The sequence below is a fragment of the Protomyctophum parallelum genome (assembly GCF_964188405.1).
Source record: "Protomyctophum parallelum genome assembly, chromosome: 15".
In the NCBI taxonomy this organism is placed as follows: domain Eukaryota; kingdom Metazoa; phylum Chordata; class Actinopteri; order Myctophiformes; family Myctophidae; genus Protomyctophum; species Protomyctophum parallelum.
In genome coordinates, this window is record NC_139710.1 from 40,721,451 (window position 1) to 40,741,570 (window position 20,120).

The 20,120-nt window shown below is 44.6% G+C and overlaps 1 protein-coding gene and 1 pseudogene across 2 annotated transcripts in view; one reads left to right on the forward strand and one right to left on the reverse strand.

The window, feature by feature from the left end:
* Positions 1–9,403, forward strand: part of LOC310871858 — a 10,815-nt pseudogene extending 1,412 nt beyond the window's left edge. The window contains exon 2 of the transcript XR_014571092.1: positions 7,820–9,403. The product of XR_014571092.1 is annotated as an uncharacterized misc_RNA (transcript). The remainder of the gene's footprint in view (positions 1–7,819) is intronic.
* Positions 9,404–15,521: 6,118 nt separating this feature from the next.
* On the reverse strand, positions 15,522–16,550 carry LOC310871859 (UDP-galactose translocator-like; the record flags this gene model as incomplete). The annotated part of the gene is made up of 1 exon (XM_083783496.1): positions 15,522–16,550. One exon carries the CDS (start codon positions 16,548–16,550, stop codon positions 15,522–15,524), a length of 1,029 nt encoding a protein of 342 aa, XP_083639622.1.
* Between the last annotated feature and the right edge of the window lie 3,570 nt (positions 16,551–20,120).

Genomic DNA, 20,120 nt, shown 5'->3' on the forward strand with positions numbered 1-20,120 from the left:
CAGCTGGGGGGTGTGACCGCAGCCTGGCGCTGTCGTGTGTGTGTGTGTGTGTGTGTGTGTGTGTGTGTGTGTGTGTGTGTGTGTGTGTGTGTGTGTGTGTGTGTGAGAGAGAGAGAGAGAGAGATGTTGACACGCACACAGAGATTGTGTTCTGGGAACGTACTGTCTAGGGCTATATAATATGAACGCCACCGCCCATATGCGTGCGTGTATCCGTGCACGCGGCAGCATGTGCATGTGCTATTACACGACATTGCTACTAAAGTGTGTTGTTGTGCACATGGTGTGAACTGTGAATGAACACACCACAACAAGGTCAGATATTATTAGTACACGTATCTTATTCTTATCCTTGCATTGTTTCGTGTCATAGGCCTAATAATACCTAATTGACATTTATCAATGTAAATGATTACAAAAAAAGATTATTGGTTGTTTATTTTAGGCTATCCTTAACCTCCGACGGTCCCAGGCTTATACTTATCTGCCAGGGCTATCCTCAAATCTGCCCGAGAGCATGTGATAGGCTAATATCAGTGGTTTTAAACCAGTGGTCCGAGGACCACCGGTGGTCCTTGAGGGGGTTCCAGGTGGTCCCCATGCAGCTAAATGATGGAGAGTTAATTGGTAACCAAAGAACTTTAACTCTCGAGAGCATAAAATTAAACCAAATGGACCCTCATTTGGTTTCATTTTACGCTCTCAAGAGTAACATCTTTGTTAAACACCTGCATTACTTAATTTACACGAAGTCTACAGAATTAGAGACCTAGTACCAACGACAATACAGCATGGAATTGTGGACCAAAATCTTGTCCTGCATGGGTCTGGGGACCAGGCTATATAAACCTTATGAAATGGTGGTCTGTCTAGTGTGGCCCAAATGGTTAACCCATTTTGGGCGGGAACCCCTTTTGGTGTTTAAGCATTACGTTAATCTTTAGCTATTGAAAAATAGCAGATCTACAAGCTCATAGCGCGCCACCGAGTTCAGTCTCGATCCTTCTATTACTCTATGGTTGAAAAGCCACTGGGCTAAATGAGTACTGTGACCCGGCCACCCGAGACATGATGATGCCACATTTGCAAATATATCGTAAAAAAACATCAAAAGTTATTAACCCATTCTGTACGGGAACCCCTTTTGGTGTTTAAGCATTATGTTATATTTTAGCTATTGAAAAATAGCAGATCTACAAGCTCATAGCGCGGCACCGAGTGCCGCGCTATGAACTTGTAGGTCTGCTATTTTTTTTTAAATCGTGAAAATGTGCCTTTTTTGAGAACCACTGATACAGAAACATAAGGTTTTTCAGAAAACTGTCAGGATTTCGAAATACTGACAATACTGACAGTTTTCTGAAAAACCTCATGTTTCTATGTCATTTTCATGTCAAGGACCCCCAAAAATATTATGTAATTGGCCGCCGACCCCCATCTGAAAAAGTTTTGTTCCACCCTCCAGGGACCCCCCCCCCCCCTCCAGAAGCAAAGATTTGAGCAAAAAACGTTCGCTCTGAAAGAATATATATCAAAAGATTTGCACTACATTTTCACGATAAAAAAAAATATATAGCAGAGTGCCGCACTACGAGCTTGTAGATCTGCTATTTTATAATAGTATAAAATAATAGTTAAAACACCAAAAAGGGGTTCCCATCCTGAACGGGTTCTACGGGGGAAGAAAAAGAAGAAAACACACACTAGAGTTGTCCTGACACCATTTTTTCCCCAGACCGAGTACGAGTACAAGTACTTCATTTTTAGTACTCACCGACACCGAGTACCGATACGAGTACTTTTTATTTTTGTTATGAGTAACCACTTATTTTACCCCCTTTTCCTCATAGTTGCAGATGGATCTCCGATCTACACTTGATGCTAGATCGGCTGTTTATTTGGAGATTTGCTGCAGTGTTGGGTCAGATTTATGTTATGTTATCATGTTTTGGTACACGGGTCACACACACGCACGCACGCACACACACACACACACACACACACACACACACACACACACACACACACACACACACACACACACACACACACACACACACACACACACACACACACAGTTTTAATGTGGAGATAATGATGCCTCAGTCAGTGAACACATGCCATGTGGGGTCACTGCGACACTGCTGGCTGGCTGCATGGCTGTGTTGCCAGATTGTGTGAGGGAAATAAGCATCCAGGTCTACGAAAACAAGTCTGACTACTAGTATTAGGCTATTTGGAAATAGCCGATCTGTCAAGTTGTGAGCTTGTAGATCGGCTATTTTTAAAACAATCATGGAGGAGAAAAAAAGGGACAAAATGTGGAATATTCTTGGAAACGTTTTCGTTTTCAGCAACAACACTAATCTTGTATGGGGGTTCCTGGCCCTAGATCTAGGCCCTAGGGTCCTTAGTCCTTGACACGGAAATGTGTGAGAATTACTGGTTTACATTAGGAAACCAGCCCAAATCAGCAATTATTACACTTTAGAAACAACTTAACCCTGCAAGACCCGGATGTATTTCTACCTGCAAAAAGGAGATTTCAACTACTTACTACTAGTTGTACTACTAGGACTTTGTAGAGGAAATTATGTAAAAAAGAAAAGAAGCAAATTCTATGCACATTTATAGTAAAGATAATATTTATTTATAAATAAATATAAAAAAACCCTGCAACCCAGCTTAAAGGACCACTTCACCACTTTTCAACCTATCTTCATATAATACGTCCTCACTAATAATCATGAAAAAATGGCGCAATTTTTTTTTGTGTCTCATAGGAGGGCTGTGGGCAGTTCAGAAACCGTCTTCCAGTGACATCATCAATGGGGAATACAAGCTAATAAAAACTGCAGGCTTTCTAGTCCTGAAAAGTTGCAATGCGAAAATGGAAGCCATCGTTCGCACGATAATGAAAATCTAAACATTTTTGTAAAAAAATCTTGTTTAAAAAAGAATCTGCCTAATGATGATGTCACTGGAAGACGGTTTCTAAACTGCCCACAGCCATAATAATAGTGAAGACCTATTATAGGTTGAAAAGTGGTGAAGTGGTCCTTTAAGTCTACCAATATTTACAAGCAACTATACAGAAAAAACAAGAAAAACAAGCCCTAAAGGTGCTTATAATAAGCGGACATGGCAACCCTGGATGGCTGCTGTCCCCACATGTTCCTCTGACTGCATGGTGGTGTTCGGAGGTAACCTTCCCCTCCCCTCCTCCTCCCCTTCCCCCTCCCTCCTGCACCACTACAGTTCCTCCTAGCTAGTAGCTACGTCATCTCTCTGAGGTTGTAAACATCATGAGACCAGACGTGTTTTTAGAGGGAGAGAGAGACAGAGACAGAGTGAGAGAGATAGAGACAGAGAGACAGAGACAGAGTGAGAGAGATAGAGAAAGAGAGACAGACAGAGAGACAGAGACAGAGAGAGATAGACAGAGAGAGAGACAGAGACAGAGTGAGAGAGATAGAGACAGAGAGAGAGAGACAGACAGACAGACAGACAGACAGACAGACAGACAGACAGACAGACAGACAGACAGACAGACAGACAGACAGACAGAAACAGAGACAGAGTGAGAGAGATAGAGACAGAGAGAGAGAGAGAGAGATAGATAGATAGAGACAGAGTGAGACAGATAGAGACAGAGTGAGACAGATAGAGACAGAGAGAGAGACAGAGTGAGAGAGATAGAGACAGAGAGAGAGAGAGAGAGATAGAGACAGAGAGAGAGAGAGATAGAGAGACCACGTGGGTGGATGGGTGGGCGTGCTGGTGTTCTGTAGTCTGTAATGTGCTCTCTGTGGTTTGTTGTTTTAGGATGTGCTTTTTTGTGATGTTCTTTTTTCTGCACGGTTGGTTGTAGACAGTCAGTGGTGCAAAGTCACTAATAAGTACATTTACTCAAGTACTGTACAACTTTGAGTTTTTATTTATTTTTGCTTTACTGTACAATTTTCAATAATTTTACTTTACTCCACTACACCTCAAATATTGTACTTATGGCTATATCATTTATTATTTGAAAACAGTAGTTACTTTGTAGATTTTTATTATCATTATAATTTATTACAAAACCACTTCAGACCTACTTTGGAAATTTGAAATTCGATCTACCAGCTCACAACGCGCTGTGAGCTGGTAGATCTGCTATTTTCAAAGGATTTGTATACATTTTATGCATTTGAAAACTTGTGACATGGCCAGGATCTTCTGGATAATGGTGCGTTCACACACCATCGTCATGTCGCTGGCTTCCATTGACAATGATTGGTAGACTGTGTATTTGCATCATGTCGCTGGCTTCCATTGACAGGGAATGGTAGACTGTATCTTTGAATCTTCATGTTGCTGGCTTCCATTGACAATGATTGGTAGACTGTATCTTTGAATCTTCATGTTGCTGGCTTCCATTGACAATGATTGGTAGACTGTATCTTTGCATCGTCATATCGCTGTGCTTCCATTGACAGTGAATGGTAGACTGTATCTTTGTATCTTCATGTCGTTAGCTTCCATTGACAGTGAATGGTAGACTGTATATTTGCATCATCATGTCGCTGGCTTCCATTGACAATGAATGGTAGACGGCGTCATTGCGTCTGCCCATGTGAACGCACCATAACGAGTAGCCTACTTTTAATCATAGACTGTTGAATACCGAACTTTACCTGTAACAGACAGCGTGCGTGCGTGCGTGCGTGTGAGGGTGTGTGCGTGCGTGTGTCTTATCAGTGTGCTGTTATGACTCAGTATTTGTCAGTCAAGTTGGGACGTTTGCCAAATTATGTTCCTAGAAAAAGTGCTGTGACAAGCAGGACAGGTTTCCTGATAACAATTGAGAAACCGCTTCAGCAGTGGCATAAAGTCACTGAGTACACTCACTTAACCCATTCTGGGCGGGAACCCCTTTTAGTGTTTTAACTAAGCATTATGTTATGCTTTAGCTATTGAAAAATAGCAGATCTACAAGCTCATAGCGCGGCACCTACGAGCTTGTAGGTCTGCTATTTTTGAAAAATCGTGAATCATGTGGGGCAAATCCTTGAATATATATTCACTCGGGACCACTTGGCAGGGAGCGGATCGCCCAACCGTCCCCGGGACCGCATGGGGGGCGGGTCTCTGGACCGTTGAAGTGTATTCAGATACGGATCGTTCCAATGTGAATGCATGTGTACCTAAAGAAGAAAGTGGACTGTTTTTTTTTTAAAGAACTTGACATAATCTCTAGTCGACAAGCCAAGCGTCAACAAAAAAGAATACAGCCTCTGCACGACGCGTAACACCAGCGCATTTCTCAACGCCGCTCGTCTCCTGTTGAATCTGCTTATACGCGCAGCACCGCAGTACGCGCTGATCTTATTCTGCGGACTACACGTGGCTCTTGGGCTTTGCTTGGCAAAGTTTCCAAAGTAAAACAAAACTACATAAAGTGCCAATCGGCACAGGTCTCCACCAGGGCAATCAAAACAAATATTGTATTAAGTGTAAATGTATAGATTTAAAATGAGAATTGCCAAAGGTTGTTCAAGCACAGATTTTGACCAGTGGGGGGTCTAGTTAGCCCTACTCCCTGGCGTGTGTGTGTGTGTGTGTGTGTGTGTGTGTGCGAGTGCATGACGCGACTTGGCTTGTTGTAGCGCCACCATCAGGCTGTTGAAAACTGTCAAGTGGCATTTGTTCCTCAGCCTAGTGGGAATATGCGTGCACAGTTCGCAATTGGACGCTGCGTTGAGGAGTTGTGGCGATTTGTACAAAGCGGGCTACTCCTGAAAACTGTAGGAGCCAATCGTGGCCAATCAGGATGTAATATGAGAAATCAAACAAACCTGTCTTGATCACATGACTATGGAGATCATGTGTACCGATTTGTGTGAAATTTGGATAAAATCTGAAGGAGTAATAATAGAAAATGTGTTTTACATATGTGGGCCTCCTGGTGGCGCTATAAAGAGCAGATGTGAAAAATTCCAGGCAAAGGTTTTTCCTTGGCCTCTAGGGAGTTGGCATACAAACTTATCCACAGATCCGTGCAGTTAGAGGTAAAACACTTTTCGGCTAGTTATAGCGCCACCTTGAGGCTGAGTTGAAATTGTTCATGTGGCATTTCGTCCTCGGCCTAGTGGGAATGTGGGTGCACAATGTCATTGCAATCGGACGCTGCGTTGAGGAGTTGTGGCGATTTGTACAAAGCGGGCTACTCCTGAAAACTGTAGGAGCCAATCGTGGCCAATCAGGATGGAATATGAGAAATCAAACAAACCTGTCTTGATCACATGACTATGGAGATCATGTGTACCGATTTGCGTGAAATTAGGATAAAATGTGAAGGAGTAATAATAGAAAATGTGTTTTACATATGCCGGCCTCCTGGTGGCGCTATAAAGAGCAGATGGGAAAATTTCCAGGCAAAGGTTTTTCCTTGGCCTCTAGGGAGTTGGCATACAAAGTTATCCACAGATCCGTGCAGTTAGAGGTAAAAACACTTTTGGGCCAGTTATAGCGCCACCTTGAGGCTGAGTTGAAATTGTTGATGTGGCATTTCGTCCTCGGCCTAGTGGGAATGTGGGTGCACAATTTCAGGGAAATCACGCGATGTGTTCATGATGTGAAAGACCCGTTTCGTTGAATGGCTGTAGAGAGACTGTGTACCAATTTGCGTGATGTTTGGACAAATTCTGTAGGTGTACTGTGCAAAAACTTGTTTTGCACAAAGCAGCCTCCTGGTGGCGCTATAACAGGCCGTTGTGGAAAGTTTGGGGCAGAGGTTCATCGTTGGCATCCAGGGAGTGTGTGTGCAAAATTTGGCATCGACCGGGTTAACGGTGGCCGAGATTAGCTGCTCACGGACGGACGGACACACGGACACACGGACACACGGACGGACGGAGTGCAAAACATACTCTCCCACCATGCCTTCGGCTGGTGGAGACAATAATAATAATGCTAAAGTAGAATCCATAGCAAACTAATACACTGGAGCACAGAACTGACTGACACAGTGAATAGCAGGCAGGCTGACAGTGAACGGCAAAGAGCCAAAGAGACAATGCAATGCAGTGTCTGGATTTATTTGAGACAATGTCGCAGAGTTGATGGTCAGTGTCCGTGCTCGCCAGCCATCAAGCACAGCGCCATCTGGAGGATTAAAGTGTGTTATGCAAGTGTACCCGGGTGTGCTGTTGAATATCGGGCAATGTGAATCATGGCCATCGGGGACCAGGCATCCGTATTCGGAAACGGTTCCAATGAAACGGATTCAGTCCGTCTCAGTGTGAATTGCCTATCAAGTTTGTAGATCTGCTACATTTTGCCATTTTTTTTAATTTGAATCCTGAAAAGTAACAGTTTTGGACATTATGAGATATCATATTTCCCCCCCGACAGAGACGATGTTGTTTTATATTTATTTACAATTACAGTATATGTAATGTAGGCCTACTCTTATTGTATATGACGTGGATTACTCATGCAATGCAAAAGTCAACAGTAAAAAAAAAAAGAAAGAAAGAAATTAACCAAAAATTGGTAACAAATTACCACATTTATTTTCTACAAGAAAAGAAGATTTTTTTTGTTAAATGAAAGCATGTATTTCAAGATTCAAGATGTTTATTGTCACACAGATACGTACATAAGTACATGCGTTTGTGAAAAACGTAGGTTGAGGGGGGGGGGGTGCTCCACAATACACATACATATGTTGTCTATTTATCAGTTTTCGTCTAACTTTACTTTTCCCTTTTTCTCCCTCTTTTTTCCGTGTGTGTGTATTTATGTGTGTGTGTGTGTGTGCGTGTCCCTCCTCCAGGCGAGCGCCCGTTCGAGTGCACGTGGCCGGACTGCGGCAAGCGGTTCTCGCGCTCGGACGAGCTGACGCGCCACTACCGCACGCACACGGGCGAGAAGCGCTTCGGCTGCCCGCTGTGCGCCAAGAGCTTCATGCGCAGCGACCACCTGACCAAGCACGCCCGGCGCCATGCGGGCTTCCATCCCAGCATGCTTCGCTGCTCCTCCTCCTCCGGCGGTGGCGGCGCCGCCACCGCCAAGAGACGCCGCTGCTCCGTGTCCGTGTCCTCCACAGACTCGGGGGACCAGAGTCCCGCCGGGCCGTGAAAACACGCATGTGTATTATTGTTTTTATTTTTACCAGCTGCTGCTAAGCTGCTGGCATATATATACTCAAAGTCAAAGTCATACGATTTGTCACACACGTTACCGCAGTGAAATTTGTCCTCCGCATTTGACCCTTGATCTCTTGGAGCGGTGAGCCGCAGCCAAGGAGCGGTAAGATGCAGCCGTCCCGGGAATCATTTTGATGAGTTGATTTGTCTCCCCCCCCACAATCCAACCCATTGATACTGAGTGCCAAGCAGGGAGGCATTGGGTCCCATTTTTTACAGTCTTTGGTATGACCCGCGGCCGGGGATCGAACCCCGACCTCCCAGTGTCAGAGCGGACACTCTAACCACAAGGCCACTGTCTGGTCGATGCCGAGCATACTCACGACCGGACTCACGACCGCAGTAGACACTTTTTTCATGATTGGCTGCCTCGTCTCTAGGGCCACCAGACACTTTTCCATGATTGGCTGCCTCGTCTCTAGTCTCTCTATAGGCTACCTCTAAGCCAATGGGAGAACCCAAAAGCCATCGTCTGAACGGACATGAAATCGTCTAGTCCGAACGGCACATTTTTTAATTGATCGGATACTTTGTCAGTGGTACAGTGAGACATTAAAGCTAAAAGTCAAACGCAAACAGACTTGTATACATCTCCCACACACAGATGGACCATATAGTCGGAACTGCTGCCTTCTCAACGTTATTTTGCCTTTACCCACTTAGTTATTACTGATGATATCAACACTCGTATCGTGCCAATATACACACCATATCGATAAGGCGGCGCCTGTCAGCTGGGAGTGTTGGACGGGAGGAGTAGGACGAAGGCCCTACTATGCACGTCCTCCCGGTGGGGGCTCCTCACTGTATGTCCTCCCGGTGGGGGCTCCTCGCTGTAACGTCCTCCCGGTGGGGGCTCCTCACTGGAACGTGAGTCAGTGGGATATACAAAACCATATGGAGTTATATGAACTAGAGGGCGGACTGCCCCCCCCCCCCCCCCCAGCTAGTTGGCTCTCTGGCGTTCGAACTGAAGCATCCGGAAGAACGCTCTCTACTTCCGCATTTTTCTTGATTTGGACACCAACATTTACTTTTCATGTACGGAATAAATCAATAAACTCTGCACAATTTTTCCTCGTCTTTCTAATCCTGAAGATTTTTTTTGGTTCTCACAAAGACATTGGTACACGCACGCACGTGCACGCACCACACGCAGGCACGCATGCACACACGCACACACACACACACACACACACACACACACACACACACAACACACACACACACACACACACACACACACACACACACACACACACACACACACATACACAGTTAACTTGCCACTGCAAGACAAGGTGAATGTAGTATTAATTATTGTTATCATGTAAATAGATCGAATTAATTAACTATTTGCCAGATAGAGCTGATTATACTCAACATGACCGGAGGGTAATATTGTCAACGTTTATGATATGGAGAATTAATGAGTGTGGCCGGGGAATATAATTTACTTAACTGTAATTAATCAAATCAGGTTTACTGACGGTAGACGATATTCATGGTCGTTGTGATTCTCAACTCATGTCATTGCATTAACGGACTTCCATCTTGTTATGTCTTTTGTTTTTACAGTAATTGTAGCAATTAGCTCTAAATCTGTTGTTTGACACGGTCATGATATACAATACGAAACCTCATGATTTTTTTTTTTTTTTTTTACATAATTTCTGTACATAATAAGTGGGAATCTGTTCATTTATAGAATTATTTATTTTATGGTGAATGGAACACAGTACCATTCTTAACCCATTTAGACCGTACGACGTGTGGGAACGTTATAACTAATCCAACAGACGGGTTGCTAGGACGTCCTAGCGCATTTTCATTGATATCAAACGAGAGAAAATATTCTGATTATTTTTCTTTTTTTTTAGTTGGCCTCTCCTTCTGCACCATACTCCTTGCTCTTCGTTCACTTGTTTACGGCTCAGAAATAATGCCTCGTATCTGCTATTCAAGGTGAAGTAAAACTAGAATGCACTAAATCGCGGCGAGTCGGTAAACTGGCGAGTTCTCCGGATTTCCGAAGGAAGTATAGGGAAGCGGCCCGGAAGTAGGAAGAGTGCATAGAGCCCATTGGTTTCATTTGTACACTCTCAGAGATACAACAAACGGATAGATTAACACTTGAGGGATGTTACTGTGAAAGAGTGACTTATTGCCCATTTGCAGACCGCGGCCATGTTTCCATCAGAGTTTGGAAGCACTCGTTTTCAGTAAAGGAATGGTCCTGCTGCCTCTTGCATTATATGCTAATTATAAACAGGTGGTACGCAGGGCAGTTGAGTGATATCTAACGAGCGCTTCCAAGTTCCATGTCTACAGTGGATCTTTATGAAACAAACTTTGAGGATAGAAAGAGAATAATTCAAGGCAAGCTTTCCGTACAGCTGCAATGTTGGTGAGTTTGACGTTGTTTAATACAATTAGATAGGACTTTTCTGTTTGGATGAATGGGCTGCCATTGGAAGTTGCACCTAGGTAGCACCTTGCCATTAACTTACAGTATATGGTAAGATGGCCGTGGTCTGCATATGGAGAATTACAGGTCCTAATTCACACACAAAGGACGTACTGTACTGTACACGGTGCAGAGTTTTACCAACGGCTGTCGTGTGTAACTCATAACTATACAACAAACCTGTTGTATATTCATCATCAGAGTATAATGTTAGATGTGTTGCTACTCAGCCCCTGCCCGCCCCCTGGAGGTGGTAACTTGGAAGCACAACATTTACAGGAAAAAAAAAAGAAAAGGTTTTGTCAGATAGAATAATTAATAACGTCTTTTCTGTATCCGAATCTTTCACCAGCATTTCTCACGCTTGTATAAAACAAATAATTCCATCTGTCATCATGTAGCATGTATGCTTATGTCTGGCAAAAAAACAAACAAACAGACATGTATGTTTATTTCTTTGATAAAACATATTTTATATAACAGCTAATGGGGTGAGATGTATGAGAGCTTTTGACACTTATTGCCACGGAGATGTATCATAAGTGTTGAAGTAGTGTACAAACATAAATAATACCCTAAACCTTAATCTGTAAAAGTGTATTATGATGATCAATGCTGTTTTAGTTTTTTATTATCAGCATTACAACATGGCAAGCAACTATGATCCAGATGTCAGTGCCTTTCACAGTGTGAAGTTGTTGGGTTTTTTTATGCTGTTACTGTACTGTAATCCTTACTGTACTGTAATCCACTGGTTCCCAAACTGTGTCCCCCCTTCAAAAGGAAAAAAAAAAAAGCATATCAAAATATGCTCCTCATTGATTTGCATTGAACGCTGAAACAGCTCTCAAAGTCACTCTTTTAGTATGTAAACAAACACAAAAAAGGTTGATTCAGACAATATATTGTATAGAGCATCACCAAAACTCATGCTGTTTTATTTATTTTTATAAAACATGTTAACTTACTGTTGATTGACTATTGGATCCAGTCCGGGTTTTTTGTCCTAATAAAAATGGCTAAATATTTTCATAATATCAAACAAAATGGAATGATAACTACAATTCAAAGTGCTTGTCAGGGTGGGGGGGGGGGGGGGGAGTTTGGGATCCATTTCTGTAATCAGGGAACGTTCTCATCATCACAGACCCTGCGATGCATTATCACAATGTTCATAGCTCTGTAATTATACTGCTTAGAAAACCTTTAACATTAAAATGACTTTCATTTCTTAATAACGCTCTCAAGTTCATCCTTACATGGCCAAGTTGAAGTCTACACCACTGAGGATGTTTCTTTCATATCTTGAAGATGTCGCCTTCATGAAATGGATTGTCAAATATATTGTCTACAGCAGGGGTTCTCAACGTTTTTGGCCCGGGGACCCCCGGAAATGCTTTGGCAATGTCTCGGGACCCCCGCCCCCTCCCAACCCCAATATAAATTGACTGCTACATAGAGACAATACACCATAAATAAATACTGAAACCAGATATAATCATTAGGGGAGGTGTATGCATGTACTATGTAAACCATTTTCCAGCCATTCAGTTGCAAAAAAGAAAAAAAAGCAGGGACCCAGTGCCTCCCTGCTTGACACTCAGCATCAAGGGTTGGATACTAGCGTCATGTTCATGGGGTGTACTTGTACATCAAGCTGCCTCACGCTACAGAAACAGGAGATAGGCTCCTGCCCTTTGGGCCCATGGCTACAGAAACAGGAGATAGGCTCCTGCCCTATGGGCCTCATGGCTACAGAAACAGGAGATAGGCTCCTGACCCTATGGGCCTCATGGCTACAGAAACAGGAGATAGGCTCCTGCCCCTATATGGGCCTCATGGCTACAGAAACAGGAGATAGGTTCCTGCCCCTATGGGCCTCATGGCTACAGAAACAGGATATAGGCTCCTGCCCCTATGGGCCTCATGGCTACAGAAACAGGAGATAGACTCCTGCCCCTATGGGCCTCATGGCTACAGAAACAGTAGATAAGCTCCTGCCCCTATGGGCCTCATGGCCACAGAAACAGTAGATAAGCTCCTGCCCTATGGGGCTCATGGCTACAGAAACAGTAGATAAGCTCCTGCCCTATGGGCCTGATGGCTATACAGGGGCAGCGGTGGCTCAGGGGCGGAGTGGCTGGATGGCAACTGCAAGGTTGTCAGTTCGAACCCGGGCTCTTCCAGAGTCCGTGTCGAAGTGTCCTTGAGCAAGACACTGAACCCCTAATTGTTCCTGATGTGCTGGTTGGTGCCTTGCATGGTCTCCGCCGCCATCGGTGTATGAATGTGTGTGTGAATGGGTGAATGTAATGCACAATCTATGTAAAGCGCCTTGGATAAAGGTGCTTTACATAGATAGATTGTGCCATTGTGACGGTTCCCTATATTGTGTGTTATATGTATATTACTCTTAGTTTGTCTGGTTTAGGTATGTTGTGTTTACTGTTTGCCCTATAGTAACCTCTGTTCTTTGTATCCAATAGGATTGGGGAGCAGAGCTAGACATGATGATCAGCCTAAGTGGCTCGCACCTGGGCCCGGGTGTCGACGCCCTATAAATGCCTGCTTCCCCAGTCCTTCCCCAGATCTGTTCCTTTCATTTGCCTCCTGCACTCCACCATGCACACTTCTCAACATTTATGTTAATCCATACAACACGCACACTATACATCTCACTCATGCATACACGCACTACACCACTGACTACTGATCTCCACACTTCATCTGTTCAATCATGATTTTGTTCCTTAATTTACTATTTTTGTTTAGTTAATAAATTCTATTTATTTGGTCAACTGCGTCTCCCCTGTTTTTTGTTGTGTATCGTGGCACCCCCTAGGCCAGGTACATAACACCATGCACCATTTACCATGTTGGGCTCTGCGTTTTCATGAATGCAATTCTGTGACGTTTTTAGGCCCCAACATGGGCAGAGACCACCACTTTTCCAACCCGGAAGAAGGGGTGAAAAGGGAGTACATGCACTGGGTAAGCAACTCCATTCAAGTGGATAGGAGGGGATTTCCGGTGCTGTCTCTTATTTATGACTATTGGCTTATACCCCCCCTTGTCCGGCAGTGGAGATAGGCCTTTGTTCTTCATTGCAGAGGGGCCAGACTTAGTTTAGACTATAGCCTTTTTGTGGTGTTGAGTGAAATGTATGCCAATAGGCGGGTTCCTTCCTCTTTAAGTAGTTTTGTTTTTGGAGAAGCAGGATGTACTTTCACACTCTCACACACACACACACACACACACACACACACACACCAAAGAACTTGTCAAAGCTTGCGCCGCCCAGCCCCATGTGTTCTGCTCTCGTTTTCACTGAAACTAAACTCATCTCTGCTTCTCTTGTTCCTCCCTATTTAATACCGCCCGTTACTGTTTCTGTCAGCAGTGCTTGCTTGTGTGAGTCTCCTAGTCAGTAGTAGACCACCACGTACGTGAAACAGCAGCGATGGCCGAGGAGGGGGACAATAAGGAGGCCAACATCTCTGTCTCTGTCTGGAACCCGTGACTGTACCATGTGCACACAACTACTGCATGGGCTGCATCACAGCCTGCTAGGACCGGCAGGAGGCTGAGGGGGGGGGGGCGGCGGGGCGGGATGCTGGTGCCCGCGGTGCAGAATGACTTTCACCCCGAGGCCCGTGCTGTGCAGGAACCCCTTGCTGGCTGAAATGGTGGAGAAACTCCGGGACACAGCAGGTGGCAAAGAAACTCCAGCTGTTGTTGCTGCTGGTGACGGGGTTGCAGTGGCGTGGCGGCGGCGCCAGGGGAGGTGGAGTGCACGGCCTGCGTCGGGAGGAAACGCAAGGCCGACAAGTCGTGTCTGGACTGCCTGGCGTCCTACTGCGAGTCTCACTTCAACAGACACGAGGAGCTCCACTCGGGGGAAAGACACAAGGAAGTTAGACACTTCCTTTGTACCAACAACCAATCATGAAAATAGAGATACAGAAAAACGAGCTGTCATTGGCTAAAATAAACTATCAAAATAAACATCTAAATCTGTATTTTTAATGTTTATTTTACTTTAGTTTGAAAGAAAACAAAATAAGCAAAATAGCAAAAAAAACAAAAATGAAAATCATGATTTCACCTGCCATGTCTCGCCTTAAAGGGATTGTGACATTTAAAACACATTTTTGTAGATTTTTTGGCTTTTTTGGCTTTTCTTGACATCAATGTCACCAAAAAAAAACGAAGTTTGAACATTCAGTGTATTCTCTGCTTTCTGGACTTCTGTGAATAATTATGCAAAAATGTCTCATCTGGTTGGACGGCAGAGATATACGTAGATCTCCGCTAAAGCTCCGCCCCCTCCACTCTGCTCCCTGCCTAGTGCCTACCCTCTCTTCTCCGCTTCCTCATTGTGATCGCGACTTTGTTTCTTTGTAATACTTACTAATAATGGCTTCTAGAGAAAAATCAATCTGCTCTGTTGTTGGCTGTGTCAATCAACACAAGTCCTTACACTGGATACCAACTGGCCTAGATGACTCTTTTATTTTTGACGATGACTTCCTACCAAGTTGTCAAAGTAGCGCACCTTGGGTTGACAGGAAAGGGGGAATTACCGACATCTACAGGCTAAAATAATGTGTTTTTCCATGGCTTTTCAGGATGAAGTTTAGACATACACCAAAACGAGAAAAAAAGAAATACTGGAGTGGAGTTGAGTGTTCAAACTTTTTAGACACGTTTGAAGGACCATGGCCAAGACTTTTAATGTTTTTAAAATTATGTTATAAATCATGTCATAATACCTTTAAGGTGTGTTACCGGTTAAGGTGGTTGCCCACTGGAAGTGTTTTTCGGAAAACCGACGGAGAAACACCACTAAAAATAAATCGCGATTACACCACTGACGATGATGATGAAGAGCGGCCAGCGGCGGTCGTAGTGCGCAGACTGTACATGCAGATGGCTCCGATCACCATGGCGGCTCCGCACACAAACTGATCGTCTATAACGAACCCAAACAGGTACACCGACATCGCCATGGACACCACGATGGAGAAGGACGAGGCGAAGCCCTTGAGGATGTTGTCGGCGTAGCGCACCACCACGGCCACCAGGAGGCCCCCGAACGCCTGGTTGAGGACGCACGCCCACACCATGGGCGTGTAGCCGTTGAAGAAGCCTCTGGCGGCGACCTCCGCGCCGTCCTTCCACCAGAGCGCCAGCACGCCCAGGGCCGTGCCAAAGAGTCCCATCTGGACGTTGCGGACCCAGAGGGAGGCGGGCGTTCCCTTGAGGATCTTCTCGAAGTAGACGCCCGCGAACCCCGACGACAGGCAGCTGACCAGCACGACGGCGAGCCCCAACACCTGGTTCTGGACGTGGGAGTGCATGAAGGCCAGCTCTGTCTGGCCGTCCTGCCGGCCCGGCGCCTGCGCGACGACCACCCCGGCGAACAGGAGCAGCAGGGAGAGCCACTGGACTTTGGACAGGGACCTCTTCAGCATCACCACGCTGAACAGCGCCGTGGTCAGGATCTTCAGCTGGTAGGTCACCTGGAAGGTGGCGGCGGGCAGGTTGGACACGGCCACGTACTGCAGGTTGTTCTGCAGTGTGTAGATGAGGGACGGCACGAACATCTTCAGCGTGTCGTCGTACTGGACCACCACGCTGTGGTAGAGGGACCGGACCGTCCGCCTCGGACCGCATCCGTTCTGCAGGAGGACGACGAGCAAGCAGGCCACGAGCTTGAGGACCTCGGCCACGACCACGGCCGAGGTCCTGAGGAAGCGGTCGCCGGGCTGCATGCAGACGTACCGCATGCCCAGGACGAGGCACACGTTCTGCACCACCAGCAGCACCAGGCTGACGTATTTCAACTTCCCGCCGTCCGTCTCATTGTGGCGCTTGCAGCCTGCCTCCATATTTGTGGCCCTTTTCTCTTCTTCTTCCCCGGCCTGGCTCGCCAGTTGGGCAACAGCGGCTGGAAAGAACTAAATAAGATGAGGGATGACTCTTTGACTGGTTGTCTGGGACCAAGAGACGTCTAACCCGGGTTCACAAGGTGGTTCAATCTAACGTGTTAGCAGAGGCTGAAATGGTACCTGCAAAATGGCCCTGTACGACACTGGGGCATCTGGGTTAGCTTATGAGACCCGGATAAGGTTTTGTACAGGAGAACGCTGAACTTCTGAACTCCAAATTTAAGTTGGTAAGAGGTGTTGATTCCAAGTTCTTCAAGATGGAAAAAGCTTTGCACAAACCTGGGGACACTGACTGGATCTCACATATCCCTGAGAATGCAATGCCTCTTATTCTGTTGGCTAAAATGCCATCAGTCGGCTATATCCATATTTGGAGTCCCACCAGGTCAGTCATGCCCAAAAACAGAGTCCCGAGGCCAGATCATGAACTTAGATCTATTGGCCAGACCCAAACATGGAGTTTGGATACAACTAGTACACCACTGGTCCCGCTCAGGAGTAGAAGACCTCACCTGCGGTGTGTATGGTCTTCCAGGACTCGGCGTCTGCACCACCTTCCCATCAGGCAGGGTCACGGTGATGGAGTTCATGGGGAGAGCAGCATTCTAATCTCAGCTGGCCCTCTCATTCCAACAGGGCATCGCGTTCTGCCTTCAGCTTCGTGCAAAGAGACACACGCTCCCCAATAAATAAAATGGTAAATGCATGGTGCATTTATATAGCGCCTTTATCCAAGGCGCTTTACATTGTGCATTACATTCACCCATTCACACACACCTATGGCGGAGGCAGTTCAGCGTCTTGCTCAACACCAACTCTGGGGGAGCCCATGTCGAACTGGGAACCGTGCGGGGCATAGCAGTGGGCATGGTTTTCTGGCTCAATAATCTGCCATAAACTTTTTCCCATAGAGATTTACACAAATACACACAAAAAAATGGCTGGATTAAAATAACCCATATTGGGTTATTTTTAACCCCCATCCTGGGTTACAAAGGGTCCTATTCAACCCCTGGGTTATTTTGACGCAACAAAATGGGTTATTAATTTTGGCCCATAATTTTGGTTATAAAAATAACCCATTCAGAGGGTCAGCATAACCCAACTTCCAAGTTATTTTGACCCATAATGTCGGTTATGAATGAAGCATTATTGGTTCAATCAATCAGTCAACCAATCAATCCCAACTCTCTGAGCCAACAATAAGGTTACTCTCAGAAAAATAACCCAGAAATCTTATAACCCATGAATTGGGTCCCTATATTCCAGGAAATTGATATGGCTGGGATGGGTTACATAAATTTCCCAAGTGTTTTTACTGTGTATCTAGTTGCCTGCAAGAGGCATGAAAACTCTTTGTTGGAGCAACCATCAACAACAAACCCTTTCCAACAGATACTATACATATGAATGGGAAAAGGGGAGAGAGACTGTCCAAACAAACAGACATTAACTTTCATGGTTTTGCTAACAAATCACATAAAACAACATATCACCAAATAATACCATAACAAAACACTAAACACAACGACCCATAACATACACATTCTAATATTCAAATAATAACACATATAAGAACAATAACACACGGTCCTTGGCACCCCAGTGTATGCTGGGAAATGGACTTCCTCTAACCACTCCCATGGGGTGTGACCTATCCGACCCAACAATTGGGTTACCCTCAGAAACATAACACAGAAATCTTAACCCACTTTAAAAACCCATGAATTGGGTCCCTATAACCCAGGAAATGGTTATGGCTCTGGAAAATAACCCATAAATCTAACTCAACGCAAGTAATCCAGGAATTGAGTTACAGAAATAATCCACATGTTTTTAGTGTGTATAATCAAGCCATCCAGGATCTTGGTGAATCATGACCATAAAACCTTTGATATTGTGGGGAAAAACTAAAAGAGAACACGCTAAACAAAGGATATTATGAAATGTAAAACCCCAATTTATATCGTGAAATCAATGTTAATGTTAATTGTTAACCTGACTAAATTCATATCCGTGCAGTTATTAACGGGGCCCACTAGGTGGCACAATCACACAGGAGAAAACAGAACACAACACACCCTATTAATATCATATCATAGAATTCCATACCTTTTCCAATCTCTTTAAAATCCAAACAGAATAAACTTGTTCGATATAAACACCTCTATCACAATCAGTATAAACTGACCCGAACTGATTGAAGTTCTTTATATAAACGATTAATGGAAAATGGAGGAACCTGATGAGTTTAAGTGCTTTTCCTGGTTTTATCCTCGTAGCAGTTTTTGTATTGACCTGTACTGTCGTTAAACTGTACCCATTATCCATCATGTGAATACTGTTAAAAACATTATCAATTTATTTCAATCAATCATTCTCGTTTGAGCCTAAAATCGAGCGATTAGTGAGGTCTCGGTAGTATCAGCGTTGCATGATGGGTAGTGTAGTCAAAATGGTGTTTATTACAGTCCAAACAAAGCAGCAGCTCTGTGTGTCTGTCGTGTCTACAAACGTCATTGATTCACTTGATCTCCTCCTTTCAGGTACAGTGTTGTGTAGCAGGCTTTATTGCGATAAGTGTGGGGAATGTATTGTCATGTTGTTTGTATGATTGATTAATTACTTGTGCATATAATATATAGGCCTATATAGTCAATGTATGAGAAGACAGACGTGTGTTTGCTGTTAGCTGCATGCATTGTGTGCATGCTGTAATGGCTGGTAGGGTTCGCTTTCCCAGAAAACAGCATGACAATCTTCTTAGAGATAATCTTCCTTTAGCCGCAACAATTCCAACTAATAGGCACAGTCAGTGTGGAACCAAATATTTTTAATTTATAAAGATAGGCAAATTTCAGTGGAGCCATATAGTATCCTACCTTCCCACCTATAGCCCCTTTCGGCACCCTCCATAAAGCTTTTATGTTTGGAAGCGCTCGTTGGAAATCACTCAACCGTCCTGCGTGCCACCTGTTTCTAAATGTCACATAGGCTAATGCAGGAGGCAGCAAAATGTTGCGTTATTGAAAACAAGCACTTCCAAACTCTGACACTTAAATAATCAAATGCAGGGCATTTCTTGACAGAAAACAAAAACTTTTCAGATGCTTTTCGTACAGCTGCAATGTTGGTGAGTTTAACATTGTTTAATGCAATCGGACAGGACTTTTCTGTTTGGATGAATGGGCTGTCAAGACAGAAAGTAGTTTCCACTCAGTGGGCGTTCCTGCATAACTTCCACGTACGATGATGTCACGGCAGTCACGCGCATACCCTCCATTGACTCGACGGTGGATTTTTATGAAACAAAAGCTGTGTAGATTGAAAGAGGATAATTCAAGCTTGGCCTAGAGCTGCAATGTTGGTGAGTCAATGGAGGGTATTGCAACTCAAGATTCATCCCATTATAAAAAAATCTAGAGTTGCAAATGGCGGCTAGTTCAGAAGCTGTGTTCACGTTCACTCTCCCATTGGAAATCAATAGACTCCAACCTGCTTCCCGTCTCC